Raw genomic sequence first — 16,861 nt, 5'->3', positions numbered from 1 at the left:
ATGGATGGCTGTGGATGTTAGACTCAAGGAATTTGCCAAGTGAGTGGGAGGTGCTGCAGGGCAGTGCGCACGATGCTTTGAGAAGGTTTGCTGAGAGAGGAGCCGAGAAATGTGGTGGAGAGTGGAGAGATTTGGAGCCCCTGACTTCTCTTAGTAGGAGCAAGAGCACTTTTATACCAGATACGCACACACACACAGTTTGCATAGTGATTCTGAACCGATGTGCAGGACTGAAATACCGTGACAGGTGGACCCAGCCTCCCCTCCTACAACTGTCTCACTGCTTTCCAGCACTTTGGGGTTATAAACACCACTGCAACAAAACCCCTGTGTGCGGCCTTTTTAAATTTGACCACATATTTCCCCAAGGGTCAATTTTTAGACACAGAACTTGAGAAGAAAACAGGAAGGGAAGGCATAACCTAGAATTTCTTCACAGACCATTCTCCAGTAACCTTTTCTCGAAACCAGAATTACTCCCTCAATTCTACAGCTAAAAGGGGAGCTTAAAAATTAAATTCCTTGGTTTTTGAAACTGGAAGTTACTAAAATGAATAAAATAGAAGTATTCAAATTATCCGAAGTTCAAGGTACATTCCAGTGGGTTTATTTTTTACTTTCTCTTGACCATTTTCCACTTGTCCATTCTTATCCTTCCTGCTGGCACCTCCCTGCCCAGGCATCCTTTCTCCCTCCTTCCCTCCCTCTCCCTCCCTCCCCCTCACTCTCTTTCTCCCTCCCTCTCCCTCTCTTTCTCCCTTCCTGTCTCCCTCTCTCTCTCCCTCCCTCTCTCTCTCTCTCTCCCTTCCTGTCTCCCTCTCTCCCTCCCTCCCTCTCTCCCTTTCCCCCCTCCCTCCCCCCCCCCCCCCCCCTCCTCCCTCCCCCTCCCTCTCCCTCCCTCTCCCTCGCTTTCTCCCTTCCTATCTCCCTCTCTCCCTCTCTCCCTCCCTCTTCCCCCTCCCTTCATCTCTCAATCTCCTCCTTCCCTCCTCTCCCTCCCCCCTCCCCCTCCCTCTCTCTCTATGCCTTGCTCCTCCTATCCAGCAATCTCTGGGTCACCCCTGTGAATTCCTCTAGTTTGCCCTTTGTAAATATATATGAATAGTTTTACTGAACGATTAAACTGTGGATGGATTCATAAATACAGGCTTATAATCAGCAATATTATGGTAGACTTGTGCTCTCACAGAACTTTTGGGTGAGTGAGTAATGGAAGGGAAGGAGCATTTTCCTTTTAGGTAGAAAAGGAAAATAAAGCCCCTTGAAAGCTGTGTCTACAGACCAGGAAACACTTGTAACCAGTCTGCACATGTGCCTTGTCCTCGCCCTGCTTGCCAGGTGTAGCTGCCCTTCACGTGGCGTGGATGTTTAGAGATCAACTGGTGTGTTGCACATCTGCCTGTGGTGACTTTCTGTAACTAGCCATTCTTGGTTTTACCCAGGTGGGAGTCTTTAGTCCTCGTGCTGATGTATCTCATCTATATCGTCATCATGAAGTAAGTAAAATGTTTTCTCGGTTTTCTTTCCCAAAACTCTTTCCTACATTGAGAATGATGGGATAATGTGGAAAGAGGAATGGGGGCAGGGCAGGTAGTGGGCTGGCTTTCAGTGCTGACGATCACAGACTCCTGGGTTCCCTCAGCAACCTGCTGTGCAGCACTGTAAGTTCTGATTCGAAGCAACAGCAAAGACCCTTCGAAACCTCATGTGATAACAGAATCAAAGCATTACGTGTTTAATTGGAGAAATCTCTCAAACCTTTGTACCCTCTTTAATACCTGGCAACCAAGCTTTGGGCTGTTTTCACTCTCTTTCATAACAGTAAAGGAGGTAAAATTCACTAAGTCATGCTTCTATATAGGGTGACAAAGATGGGACCAGAGCTAATTAAGAGATGACTAAAACCATAGATCGAATACCTGCAGACTTGCATTATTCATAACATACTCATCACCTACCATTGTGTAACAAATGAGCCCAAAATGTAGTGTCTTAAAACTACAAGCATGTGTTATCTCATTACAGCTTCTGAGTCAGGCATCCAGGAGCACATAACCAGAGAGTTCTAGCTCGGGGTCTTCCTTGAGATCGTAGTTAAGAGGGTGCCAGGGTGGCTGTCATCTACTTAACTGGGGCTGCAAAATGACCCACTTGTGCTATTGCCGAGCTGATGCTGGCTGTTGGCTGGAGCCCTCAGTTCCTCAGCATGTGGGCCTCTCCTTAGGGCTGGTTGAGTGTCTCCACAGCACGGGAGCAAGTGAGTCAAGAGAGAGAACAAGAAGGACCCCCAGTGCCTTTTCTAATCTGGTCTCACAAGTCACATGCTGTCACTTCTGCCATATTCTGTTAATTAGAAGTAAGCCTAGCCCACACTCGAGGGATCTGCTTCACCATTTGAAGGGAGGAGTGTCAAAGAATTTGTGGACATATTTGAAAACCACCACTTCATAGGTTCTTTCCCCCGCCCCTAGAGTCTGGGAGGCTTACTGTTTGTATCAAGAATTTTATTAGCTGGTATTTCCCATACTCTAAGGCAAAAAGTAAGCACCATGGCTGTGAACCTGCTGGTTCATCTTTTTGCCAAGTACCATTGAGATGAGGAGCTCATAAATAATGTAGAGCCATTCCGTGCTGCAGCGGCTGGACCCCATGGGAGCTGTTTCTTTCATTCCAAATTAACCCGTACTTTCCCCAGCATTTGTGACTACCTTCTCAGGGGGCAAGAAAGTACCACACAGTCAGAAATTGCCAGTTAGACACATCAGGTAGCAGTCTGGAATTTGACATGTCAAATTGTCTTTGCTGTTAATGACAAAAAATAATTCTGGCCACTAGTGTCCGAGAGACCTTTTTTGAGAAATCAGCATGGCCATCGGCAAACATTGCACCAACAGTAAAGGTAGGAGCTGGTTCAGCTGATGTCCACTGTGGGCTGTAAGCAGTCTGTGGCCAGTCCACTCAATATGGCATCCAGCCTTCACCTCAGGAGCTGTCCAGTGGTCAGTGTGGACTTGTTACTTCCTGGAAGAGGGTATTTCTAGAGTATCCTGGTGTGGGGTTACCATGGGATGACTGATGAAGAAATCAGGTGCTTTTACCACTACTCACCTTCCATTTAAAAATACCAATTGATGGGCTCCCATGAAAACCAGAGTTGGCCCAAAGGCCTTCCAGAATTTCTAGACTCCTAAGGAAAAGTCTTTGAAGGCATCTTGCTCCTCCTTCTCTCAAATAGCAAAACCATTAGGGAATCAGTGCCACTATAGGAAGGTCTCAATAATACATACATTTTCTTTCAGTGTGTTTTAAATTTGATTATTTCACCTTTTTTTTTTTTTGTAATATGTTGAGGCCCTAAGTTTGAGGTCCCCAAAAGTCAGGAGTCCTTTTCTTCCCCTTTGAAAGGGTGAATTGGTCAATTATTCCAGAAGAATTGACTGAGTGCTCTATACTCAACACTGGTCTTCAGTTTTGAATCCGAATTTAGAGGAGAGCATGTCCCATAGTGCATTCACTGGGGGCTTCACAGAATAAGGAGGGCTTACACCAGAGTTGGTCCAAAGGGAAGGAAGGTTGAGGAATTTTGCTAGTATGCATCTTGTGACCACTGCACCCCTCTACCAAGCCATCGTAAAGCCCATGAGTTGCTGGCAGGGCATGTGGATATTAAGATAACACAGTGAATAATTTCTCTCCTCTCCCCCAAACTATGCCCAATGTGAAAGCTAATGAGGTGTGTTTCTGCTGATGCCTCAACTTTCCCAGCCTTCCAGCTGTTCAAACCAGCAGGATACAAATAAAACAGGGAATGGCAGCTACTGTGCTCACAGAATTTTCTGCATAAATTCTGGTCCTAAGTTCTAAATTGAAATCTCTGCTCTTTAGCCATCCCTGTCCACAATCAGAGGCTTTAATCATGGGGTTTTATAAAATCTGATTTATAAAATTGCATGCTTCACAATAAAATAGCTTCAGGGTGCAAGCACAAAATTTAAAACATTCAATTAAAAATATAAAACTGAGTAGCAGCAGTTAAAACCCGCATATTTTAGAGTTGTCAGCTGCCTCCTGGGTGGATGACTTTAAACATTCTGTCTGAAGGTCAAAAAGCAATTTCAGTTTGGCCAAGTAGATAGAAATCTTAAGGGAACATGAGGCTTACCTGGCCTTGGTGAGGATTGATTTCTGTATGTCTGGGTCCCTTCTTTGGGAGTTAGTCCCCAGGTTAGGCAGTGTAGTCTGGTGGTTGAGATCAAGAGTTGCACGTTCAGCCCTGCCTGGTCACACCTCACAGTCTGCCACTTGCCAGCAGTAAGACCTTGGGCCCAGTTATTCTGCCATTTTGAATCTCTGTTTCCTCTCTTAAAAACAGGGTTCCTAACGCCTCCTACCACAAAAGTTGTAAGCATGAAATGGGACAGCATAGTTAAGTTACTAACCAGTATCTGATTTCAAGAAAGGTCTCATAATAAGACTAGACATAGTGTTATTACCTTGTTATCCAAATCCAAATAAATGTGTAACGCACGGTTGTACTTTCAAGGCAAAGCTTCATGCAAGTCGGTATTTCTATGGGGAAATGGATTTTGAGTCAAGATGACAGAAATTCTGCCTCTCCCCCATAGCTCTATCAGTAAGGCAAGACATTCTTCTTCAGTCTAGAAAGTGGGGAGACTTTTTCATTAAGAAGATTTGAATATTTACAAAAGCCAGCAGAATGGTATGACAGCCCCCCCACGCTCATCATCAGCCTGACAGCCAGAAGCCCACACCCCTATCCATTTCTTTCCCTCCATGTGGTGTGAAGCCCCAGAGAGCATGCCAATTCATCTATAAAAACCTCAGGATACGCCTCTAAAAGGACTCCCCTTTCACATAACCATCACATGATTATCGCACCCAAGATTAATGCTATTTCTTCAATATAATTAAATATCAAATTGGTGTTCAAACTTTCAATGATCTCATGAATGCCATCTTTTACAGCTTTCTTTTAATCTCCTAAATATTTTTAAAATCAGAATCCAAATAAATCCCACTCATTATCATTGGTTGCTCCAACTTTTAATCTATGAATCCCCCCCTCTGGTTTTCTTTTCCCTTGCAATTTATTCTTTGATGAAGTTGGATTATTAGCTACATAGTTTCCTGCAGTTTGGAAATTGTTGATTACATCCTGTGCTGTGGTGCGGCCTGTTCCTTTGACCTCCATATTTCCTGTATGCCAGCCATCAGTCCAGTCCAGGGTAGACTGTGTCCCAAGTGGTGGTGAGTTCTGCCACCAACAGGCACATTAATGTCTCTTGTCTCTCTGTCTGTGATGTTGGCAGTCATCGATGCACAAGATCTGGCTCCATTATTTCTTTAGGGTTGCAAAATAGTGATGTTCTGGTTCCGTTCTCCCTCTCGGTATTAAGCCTGAGAGTGCCCCAGACTGCCCCAGGACTGGCCTGCCCACTTCCCTTCTCACAGAAATCACCATCACTTTTGACTACTTTTCTGTTCTCCCTCATGCCATGGAGGATGAACTGTAAGCTCCCAGGGAGTACAGGAAGGGGCTGTCCAACCACAGAAGGTCCCTCCATCTGTATCATGATGGCCCACCCACCCAGAGCTGCTCTGACTGAAGAACAGGCATTGGTTACAGTAAAGAAGACTCCAGAGAGTCTGTAGCAGTAAAGGGGATGTGGAAGAGAAGCCTGTGGGGGGAAACACAGCTTGAGTGGCCTACCAGCTGGCCATTTAGAGCTGCCATGACTGGCTGCGGTTCCTCTGGGAGGCCAGAGATCAAGCTGGGGAACACCTCAATGGGTTATCCCATGGCCAATAAGCCACCGAGGTCTTTAGGTGTTCGAGTGTTGCAAAAAGCAGCAGTGGCTTCCAAAGCCCTGGAAACTCTACCTGGCTGACTTTCCCCAAGAGTTTTCTAGGATTCCTCTTTGGGGGTCTTCCAGTATTAAAGATAAAGGGACCAGAACATTTAGCTGCCAAAAACATGCTAGGAATTTATATAGGCTTCTTCCCTTCCAACACACATGTAAGAAGGGCTACACAATGTTTTCACCCAGTTATTCTGGACAATCATAGCCCAGAATTGTTTCCTAAAGCCAATAGCCCACTGGACCTGGAATTATGGCCCAGCATGTACAGAGATTCACAGTACCCCAACCTATGATCTTAAAAAACCAAACACAGAGACCTAGAGTGCCAGCCAGCCTATAGCCTGCACACCATGATGCACTGTGACACCTGCTCCTTCCCCCGCCCAGCAGGCCCCTAACAGCAAAGGTCCTGGAGCCATGACCTTGCCCATCCTGCTGAGTCTCATCATGGCCCTTCCATGCATGGACTGTGGGCAAGGGAACTCAATCCCGGGATGCCGCCACTGACCTTGAGAAGTTGCAAAGAAAACAGTGTGTCTCTATTTACTTATGTGATGTTGGTTTTATTTTCACTTACCATATATCCTGAAATCGGAAAAGAGGACAGATTGCATTTTTCTATGGGGACATGGAAGACAGAATAATAATAATGATAACTTGAGGCACGGGGTCCCTCACAATGCACCTAGACTGAGAGCTGCAGGGCACACACAGCTGATGGGCTCCTTCTGCTTGTTACTTTGTTCAGATATAACGCTTGCATCCATCAGTGCTTCGAAAGGAGGACAAAAGGTGCTGGAAACATGGTCAACGGCTTGGCCAACAATGCTGAAATTGACGACAGCAGCAACTGTGACGCAACTGTGGTGCTACTCAAGAAAGGTACCTATGGACAACCTGGGTCCCTGGAGGGAGCACTGGGAGGCTGCCTGGCTGCCCACCGTCCAGGCCACCCCTGGGGTGCCGCGGCTGGCCTGGCGGGAGGTTGCCTGCACCAGAGGAGACCAAGGGAGAGAAGCTTCCAGGCCTCCCTGCCTCCCTTTGGCTACATCCTGGGGCAGTCATACCTGATGATGAGCCACCTGGGAAAGCTTCGTGGAAGTTCTTGGCAAAACGTTTGCTGGCAGTGACATGGGGGATTTAGGACAGGATGTTAAAGGAGACAAGACCAGGGGTCTTGAGGTATTGACTCTGCCATATTTTGGCTGTGTTACCATGAAGCAAATTAATGGAACCTCTGTGAGGTCAATTTTCTCTTCTGCAAAATGGGGATAATTATTGTAATGAGTAAAGGAGATAAAGTATGTAAAATACCCCATTAATGATAGTTGCTGTTAGTATATTATTATATCCACATTCATTTTCAGGCTACATTACCTCCATTTCCAAGCTGCAGAATAACATAGAAAATTACCACCTCCCTTAGACGAACCATGAGAGACGATGGACTCTGAAAAACAAACAGGGTTCTAGAGGGGAGGGGGGTGGGAGGATGGGTTAGCCTGGTGGTGGGTATTGAGGAGGGCACATTCTGCATGGAGCACTGGGTGTTAAGCACAAACAATGAATCATGGAACACTTCATCTAAAACTAATGATGTAATGTATGGGGATTAACATAAGAATAAAAAAAAATTCACTTCTGCAAAAAAAAAAAAAAAGAAAAAGAAAATTACCACCTCCCTTTTTTTTCCAAAGTAGTTCTTATATTCAATAGATTCTCATTAAGCAGTTGATAAACTAAGAGAACTAAGATAGTGCTCCCTAACAAAGAATATTCTTTCTCAGAGGAACACAGAAAATTATCATTTACTTTGCCTTAGAATGTGTTTGGTTTTTCAATTGCTTTTAACCTTCTCTAAAAATGTGTGGGTTTATTTCTTCTTGGTCTCATATGGTTGCTTTGCAGGAAAAACACAAAAGAAATTTGAAAATCTATAGGTTATTCAAATCTGAGTTTGAAATCTGAGGTAATTATTAGAATGTGAAAATCGATTATTTGATACATTTTTCTACGTATGTTTAACAAAAGACTTGAGTATTCAGTGCCATCCCATATAAGGATTTCCTTGAATCTCTTCTCTTTTGGATAGTTTATAACCATAAAAGGAATACTCTTAGGGAACCAAAAAGAGCTACCTCATATTACTCAGTGTTTCCAGAGATCATTTCATGGTTTAGTGGCTTGGAAAACAGGGGTGACCACCAGGAGAGCGTGTGGCCAGGTACCTGTGAGCTGTGTGCTCATATCACATTTTTGTAGAGAGGGGCCTTAGACCTTATTTATCAGGCTTTCCAGCAAATGTTGTGTAATAATTTGGGCCACTCTGGACCTTGGGCCTCTGTCATGTGGCCAGTTCACCTACCCGCCCCTTTGTCAGCCTTACTCATAGGCTGGGCTGCAGCAACGTGCGCTTTTCCCCACTAAGCCCTCCACTTGGCACTAAAGTCATTTCTGCAGCTTTTAACAGCTCAGAACTTTGAATGTTGTTGACATTTGAAAGGCATAAAGGGTTACTAAAATTATTGGGGTCTTTCCTGTGCCCCAGGTCTGAGTGGTGGGAAAAAAATCCTTTGAGGACACAGAGGAATTCTCTTAGGTTATCACTCTTTCTTACCATGCCAGTGAATGATGCTTATATTGTTTCAAGTCATTTCAAAAGAGCTATCAATGAGCTTCATCGAAAGAAGAGTTTGACTCTTCTCCATATTTTGTGCACTACAACCCTCCTTGGGAGGGTGGGTGGATGGATGGATGGATGGATGGATGGATGGATGGATAAATGAGTAAACAGGAAAGTGGGAGAGAGAGGTGAGGGAGGAACGGAGAGAAGACTAAATAAATATCTCTTTTCCCCTCCTAACCTCTATGTTATCCTTATTTTGTGTTTTTAATTTCCGTAGCCAATTTCCACCGCAAAGCGTCAGTGATTATGGTAGACGAGCTGCTGTCAGCCTACCCTCACCAGCTTTCTTTCTCTGAGGCTGGACTTCGAATCATGATCACCAGCCACTTTCCCCCCAAGACCCGACTCTCCATGGCCAGTCGCATGTTGATCAATGAGGTATCTGGGAAAGCACACTCCATTGCCACTGGACAGTGATGGGAGACTTTGGGAAGGGGAGAAAGTTTCTTGGTCTGAGAATAGAAATACCAAGCTCAACATGTAACACAATAATATCCCTCAGCTGTTTCCCAGCATCTTTGTTCATGGGGCCAGCTGTGCATCCTGGTTCTTGCTCTTCCCTCCATGTGTTAGAAGTCATGATCAGGCTCCTAGTTATATAGAAAAACTCTCCTGTCCCCTTCTACCTACCTTTTTCTTCTCATCTTCCATTTGGGTGAAGCCCTCTGATGTGAACTTGCACAGAAGTACTTGCTAAATCAAGGTTGCCTTACCTTTAAAGTAATGCAGTCTCTGACGTGAATTTTCCTGTGTATCCCTTTTTCTGGAGTGGCAGCCTTATTGATACACTAGTCCAGACACATTTGTGTGGCTTTCTCACCTATGGTCCAAGGGATTCCTACAGTCTGGAGAAGATAATACTGCAGTGCACAGGGAATCAAGAACACTGGTAGAAAAGAAGGGTGCCTCTGAGACATAGGAAATTTCCTCTAAAGGGATTTGCAAGCTCCAGTGGGTCATAAAAGGTTAATCCTTCCTCCCGGAAGGATGTTGTCTGAGTTGCTTATTACTTTGAGGAATCCCTTAAGACTTCTCTGCAGAATCCCCTGGAAGAATCATTTTTGTCAGCTGCCTGAAAAAGATCCCGGTGTTCTGGGTGTAAGGATCTAGAATCCCCCTGACTGTGGTAAGAATGTGCCTTTCTCTTTCCAGAGACAAAGACTGATAAACAGTAGGGCCTATGCCAATGGAGAATCCGAGGTGGCCATCAAAATCCCAATTAAGCACACCGTGGAGAACGGGACAGGGCCCAGCAGTGCCCCAGACAGAGGCGTGAATGGGACTCGGAGGGATGATGTTGTGGCCGAGGCTGGTAACGAGACAGAGAATGAGAATGAGGACAATGAGAACAACGAGAATGACGAAGAGGAAGAGGAGGATGAGGATGATGATGAAGGACCGTACACGCCATTCGACCTCCCCTGTAAGAGGTCTTATGTCTAGGCTGGGGTTGGGAGCTATTTTGAGGCCACTGAGTAGATGCCCTTGACTTTGGTGATCTTTTTGACATTCAATTCAAAGAACTATCTCTATATGAACATAGAAGTATTTATATTAACTTCTACAGTGGCAAGACTCTGTTTTAGAGGGTCCAGAGATGAACAAGATGGGAACACATGATCACTGGTTGAAATGTGGGTTCTTTGACCAAATGTATAATTTGTTGGCACTTTGTGAAGGAAGACCCTTAGCTTAGCTTAGCTGTTCTGTGGGACCTTTTGGTGCTAAGGAGGAAATGCACTTGACGCATGTTGGGAAGGCAGCTTGGTGCTCAAGGGAAGAGGCACTTCACCCATCTTCACCCATCCCATTACGTTTGGCCAGAGGAGCTGTCCTGCCAAGGCCACCCTAGGGGGAAACATGCAGACTTCCCAGTTGGCCTTTGTTTTCCTGCTCACTTCTTGCCCTTTACCCCCCACACCCCATTCAGTTTTCTCCTCTCCTATAACCTGCTTGTTTCCAGGACAGACACCACAGGAGATAGACCTGGGCAAAAAGCATCCTGGCCCCAGCTAAGTCTCACACAGTGAGGCTGGCCAAGGTCATCTCCCTGGTATCTTGAAGGGGAAGCACAGGCATGTATAGTTTTCAGGACCCCAGCCACCAAAGCAGCGTCCTCCCCTGACTGCTACCCAACAATGACTTGGCCATTGCAGAGACGTTGTCCCCTGACCCCACCCATTAGTGGAATGGGTAGACCAAGTCCAAAGACTTCTGCCTATTTGCTAGACCTTCCAGAAGTTTCCGGCTGCTTCAGGAAAGCACCCTGGTCAAGTGTGAGAGGCTTAATAAGTGTGTGACTTCTCAAGGATGTTTAAAATTACAGGAGACCTGTGAGTTCTGGGGAAGTATTACTTGACCCACTTGAAAGGTCATTTAATGATAGGATGTGGGTGTGGAGTGCCAGAGTTCTGTGTTAATTTCAGATGTAAGGCCTTTCTGTGTTCCAGGGGATAGCAAGGAAAACTAGTACCAGAACTGCTCCTGTGTCCCCTCAGGGCCCCTCAGATCTCAACCTCATCAAGTGCTTCCCAAAACTAACTAGAGAATATCCACTCAGATCCTATACCCCAAAGTCCCAAACCACCCAGCCAGAGTTAAATCATTACTTGTTAGAAGCTTATCTGGATAGAAAAAAAGCATGCTGGCTCTTTATCCATTTTGCCATCTTTGACTCTATTTCTTGGCAACCTTCTTCCCTATCAACAAGACAAAAACATTTCAGGATTAAGCGACCAGGCTCTCTGTATACCCCTTATGAACTTTTGTGTTCATTTTCTACTGCTGTAGAACAAATTACTGCAAATTGAGCGGATTAAAACAACACCCGTTGATTAGCCCCCAGTTCTGTAGGTCAGAAGTCCAGCACAGCCTGGCTGGGTTTCAGAGGCTCCAAAGACCATATGAGAGTGTAGACAGGGCTGTAGACCTTCCCAGAGGCCCTCGGGAGAATCACTCCCAAACACTTGCAGATTATTGGCAAAATCCGGTTCCCTGTGGTTGGACGGCTCAGTCCTGTTTCCTTGCTGCCTGTCAGCGGGGGGCTGCTCACTGCTCCTGGAGGCCTGCATTCTTCAATCAGCAATGGTGCTTTGGGTCCTTCTCACACTTCTGATCTCTTGGGTTTCCACTTGTGCTTCTGAGTGCGTAACCTCCCCATGAGGAGGTCTGTTGTGCCACACAGCAGAGCAGTCGTGGAACGGTAGCTCAGCCTCCTCTTCACAGGTTCTGAGAATCGGGCACAGACTCTTGGGGGCCCACATCTAAAATTCTGCCTAGGCTGGCCTTTGCTTTCAGAGCTCACCATTGGCAGCCCATAACCAAGCTCCAAAAACGCCTATTTTGCTAAAGTCCTTCACTGATGAAAGAAACTCTCGGACCAGGTGAAGAGTCTGTAAGGGGCAAGTGTTGGCCCCCCAGAAGCCCCGAAGCCCCATGTACACCCCTCCAGGCAGACGACCAAAGACATGTGTGTGACACCAGACAACTCCTCTGACTCCCACCAGATCTCATTACTTAGTGGGACAAAGGGGCCCCTTTCAGGTCACTTCCTTTTTCTCACCTGAATGGGATAAACGCCAGACCTAACTGTGAAGTTTCAAGCTATCTTGTAACTGTTGCTCACCTCCCCTCCACAACTCTGTGGTTAGCTGCAGATGAGGCGGCCCCGGGGCTCCCAGCCACATCATCTTGTCTCCTTGTGTGCTCAGAGATATGGCTGAAGGTGTGGGCTCAGAAACCCCCTGCCCAGGCACCCTGCCTCCTTTGGAATGTCAGGCATGAGAGGAGAAAGGATGCTCTGCGTGGTCCTGCCAGTCCTGGGGGGTCTCTGCTTCATTCCAGGGCCCCGAGCTGCCGAGAAAGGAGGTGGAACCCCAAGTTCTTCTAGACCAGCCCTGTCACCTGGGCATCCTTGATAAAATGCAGGCTCTGATTCAGGAAGTCTGGTGGGGGGCCCCAGATTCTGCATTTATCACAAGCCCCCAGGTGACACTGGTGCTGGTTGTTGGCGGGCCACACCTGAGGCAGTGGGGGTGTAGCACCCTGGAGTCACACCAGTGATCTTCACCGTTCTCTTGAGCCTTAGGGGAGCCTCATTCGGAGCCAGGTGCTGCCTCTGAACTGGAGAGTGGGTTTGTCCAATTATGATCCTCTGTTCCCTCCCACCACCAAAGCCAAACCCCATTCTGGGACTCAGGAACTTCCATCTGAGGCTCGCGGGCTGTGTGTCCAACAAGCACCCCCTAGGGCAGGCAGACCCCTCACAGCACTGAACCAGCCAGCAGAGGCCACTCAAGGAGTGGGAAGGACCCAGTCCCAGTGGGAGCCCCACATCCGGTTCCTCTGCACTAAGTTCCTTTGGCCTGAAAAAGCTTTGCGCACATGATGAGGACATTTTTCCCTCTCATGGTAACCTTGCAGGGCCATGGCTCTCTGTGTTTCTGTCACTTAGCTGTAGGACTCTCTTCTCTCCAGGACTTGACTATAGTGAGTATAAGTAACGAATAAGTAATTATGTGGAAGTATGTAAATATAGGCATTTATAGGATGTATGTATGTGTATACACATATATTGTGCATGCATCTATGTGCACATGCATGTACATATATGAATAAAAGTGTGCATTATGCAGTGTGCACGTGTATGGTTATCATCTTTACATTAACATGTTTATTCATACAGTGTATACATTTTTATATTGAGTTGTATCCTTTTATGGTTTATGCACAGATATTAACATATCTGTGTTTTTATATGTGCATATAATGTACGTATGGGTAAAATTCATATAATATATATTTGAATATACACCTGTGCATAGTATGTGTGTATGCACATATATATACATATAAATTGCACACGTATTCTTATCTCTTGCATGAAGAAAGCCTTACTCTTGACTGACAGAAATAGAAATGTTTACATGTGGGCACGCCTGGGTGGCTCAGTCAGTTAAGCGTCCAACTCTTGATTTCGACTCAGGTCATGATCTCAGGGTCGTGAGATCGAGCCCTGCATCAGGCTCCATGCTGGGCATGGATAAGATTCTCTCTCTCTCCCCCTCCCTCTCTCCCTCTCCCTTCCCCCTGCTTGAACTCTTTCTCTCTCCCTCTAAAAAAAAAAAAAGAAAAGGAAGAAATGTTTGCATGTGTACATAGGCAAACATACTTCCACAGAAAAAGACTGAAAAGAAGTATACCAAAATATGAGTGTGTTTCTCCTAGATGGACTTCTTTTTTATTTTTTCTACATTTTTCATTCTAAAACACTACATTTTTATTGCCTATATAGTTAGAACAAATTGATATATTTAACTCTAGGTCCATAAGAATGAGCAATAATCTTTTCTTCTCAATAAAAGTAAGCTTCTTTAAAAATTCAGTAAGGAGTACAACTTAAGAACAGGTCCTTTGCTTTTCAGAGCCAAGGCACACTCAAAGGGGTACTGTACTGTAACGTTCAGAGTCCCCACTGCATGTCCCAGCTGCTGGCTGCCTTCCAGGAAATCACATAATCACGGGTACATCAGGTTCATGCACAGGGAGTTCGGTTTTCTCAGCTCACTGCTCTGTCCTCAGCACCCAGAGCAGGACCTGACACAGACTGGCGGGGTCCGGGGGGGGGGGGGGGGGGGAGGACCTTCAATGAATATTTGTTAAATGAAGGATTAAACCTATCCCCTGGGGGGCCAGAAGGGGGCTCTGTTTGGACCACTAGCAATGGAAGAAAAGATGGGAAAATGTCCAGAAATACTGTTGACTCAAAGAGGAAAGGAAACCATTTTACCCCTTTATTCAGAAACTGAAATTTAAGGCAGCTAGAATGTGCACATATATTAACATCCGTGTGTTTCCATGTGCATATAATATATGTAGAGGCTAAATCTACATAGTATATATGTAAATTATATGCAACTATGCATAGTATAAGTTGTACATATATTCTTAGCCCTGTATGAAGAAAGCCTTACTGTTGACTAACAGAAATAGAAACATTTACATGGGGATGTAGGTAAACACACTTTCAGGGGAAAAAAAGACTGAAAAGAACACACCAAAACGTAAGTATGTTCCTTATCTAACCCCTGCTCCTCAAAATCACTTAAATAAAAGCACGTTTCTGTATCACTTGGTTTGCTCAAGGAGTTATATTTGTTACGTTACATTTAAAGTTACCTTCCAGATGATACCGATTAAATTTCTACTGTAAGTTTGTTGTTACAGTGGAGCTGTAACTTAGAGAAAGCATCTATATCATGAAATGGAGAGAACTGTTTTCTAGATATAAGGTCCCTCAGGGTCAAGTCAGAATTTTCTAAAGCAGCCGAGAAAAAACTCAAAATTCACTTGTGCCAAATGTACTGCTTGCATTACCTTTGTACTCAGTATCATTTTCTAAGCTGCCATAGTCTCAAGTTCCGATTTCATTTTTTTTTTAATTTTCTGAGGAATTACAAAGAGCCAGATTGCAGTCATTTCTCTTCCCATTTGTGTTTTTGTAACTTTGATTGGGTGTGTGTTTTGAAGCTGGACCAAGTCTCTCTGTGTGAGGGCATCAGGAAGACTGCAAGGCCAGTGAGGGGGTCCCCAGAGCCCCAGGTGGATAAATGACATCACCACATTACAGGATTTAGGAGCACGAAGAATTCCAGGATGCCTTTGGGATCCAAGGGTCTGACGATACGCTGGAGTCCACAGCATTTGGAAGCCCCTCATGAAAAACCTCTGACAGCTTTCTTGCTTTGAAATCCAGCCAAACAGTCTCAATGTTGTCATCATCTGTTCCCAGCTCCATATCTGCATAGCAGCTAATTGGAAAAGTGCTAGATACTGGCATAAAATTATGAAATAAATTTCATTTAACATTTTATTAATCACTGTTCAAAGTGTAATTTAAAAAATACCTCCTTCACTCTGGTGGGAATATAAAATGGGATGATCATTTTGGAAAACTGCTCGACAGTTTCTTGCAAAGTTAAATAAACACCCACCCTGTGACTCAGCAATTCTACTCCTGGGTCTTCGCCCAAGAGAAAAAAAAAAACATGCCCACAAAACAAAGTGTACAAGAATGCTCATAGCCCCTTTAGTTGTAATATCTGAAAATTGGCAACAACTCAAATTCCCGTCCACAGGAGAATGGATAAATTGTGTATTGGTAGGATGGAAAACTACACAGCAATTAAGAATGAATTCCTGACACACGAATGGATCTCAAAAAACATATTCACTAAAGGAACGTAATTGACTAAAAGACACGAATGGCATGTGATTTTAGTCAATTATGTTCCTTTAGTCAACATGTTTTTTGAGTGTACAAGAATGCTCATAGCCCCTTTAGTTGTAATACCTGAAAACTGGCAACAACTCAAACAGCTTTCCACCAGCAACAAAACCTGGTGTACAAAACCAAGCAGAATAAAAAGTTATCCACCGCTCACCTGCTAGTTAGGCACCCAAATGACAGATGAGGCACTTCTGAGGACACAGGACTGGGAGGATGGTTGGTGCATGGGGCCAGGTGGGACAGGATGAGGAAGATTCTCAGACACAAAGGGTGGGGAGTGTGGGGGGGTGCAGGTGAAGGTCGGGGAGGGGAGCTGGAAGACCACCAGTTGGCCTGGGGTCTGTTCTCCCCATGGGTAGATAAAATCTTGCCGGATTATAAGGTGTCAGTGGTCACAGCGCCATCTAGTGGAATTGCTCAACATTGTCAACTCACGAAATCCTGAAAGATGATTTGAAAGCTCTCAAGGTGGGATTTGTATCTCAAGCTGATGTGAACTTGCAAATTAGTCATTGATTTCTGGCTCTCTAAATACCTGCTGCCACGGACGAGGTGATGGACTGGCTAGTGATGACTTGATCCTATCATCTCTGTGTTGCCTGAGGGCCATGTTTCAGAGATCTCCATAAATGCTTATTTTGGTGACTTTGTTGCCATGAGTTCCTTGTAACCTCAGATTTGACAAACCTATCAATTCTCCTTTAGCCTTTATTACCATCCTGCTTAATTGCTAACACCTCTGGTAAGAAATATGTATCGTATACACTCTCTGCTTCAATAAAGAACATCTCTGCCTTCCAGAAAGTTCCTCGAGCTTCTTTCCAGTCAACCTTCCACCCTCTACCACCATAGATTAGTTTTTCCTGTTATCCACCTTCAAATAAAGAAAATCACATGGCATGTATCCTCAGAAGGGCCTCATCTGTCATTTGGGTGCCTAACTAGGAGGTGAGCGGTGGATAACTGTTTTTATTCTGCTTGGTTTTGTACGCCAGGTTTTGTTGG

The 16,861-nt window shown here is 45.1% G+C and overlaps 1 protein-coding gene across 1 annotated transcript in view; it reads left to right on the top strand.

The window, feature by feature from the left end:
• Positions 1–16,861, top strand: part of SLC24A3 (solute carrier family 24 member 3) — a 501,442-nt gene that overhangs the window by 451,243 nt on the left and 33,338 nt on the right. Inside the window, exons 9-12 of the mRNA XM_021700716.2 lie at positions 1,443–1,496; positions 6,631–6,764; positions 8,786–8,946; positions 9,721–9,991. Coding sequence (XP_021556391.2) covers positions 1,443–1,496; positions 6,631–6,764; positions 8,786–8,946; positions 9,721–9,991 — 620 coding nt within the window. The remainder of the gene's footprint in view (positions 1–1,442; positions 1,497–6,630; positions 6,765–8,785; positions 8,947–9,720; positions 9,992–16,861) is intronic.

Source organism: Neomonachus schauinslandi, chromosome 10 (assembly GCF_002201575.2).
Source record: "Neomonachus schauinslandi chromosome 10, ASM220157v2, whole genome shotgun sequence".
Taxonomy (NCBI): domain Eukaryota; kingdom Metazoa; phylum Chordata; class Mammalia; order Carnivora; family Phocidae; genus Neomonachus; species Neomonachus schauinslandi.
Note: the sequence above shows the minus strand (reverse complement) of the source record. Positions and strands in the feature narration are given on the sequence as shown.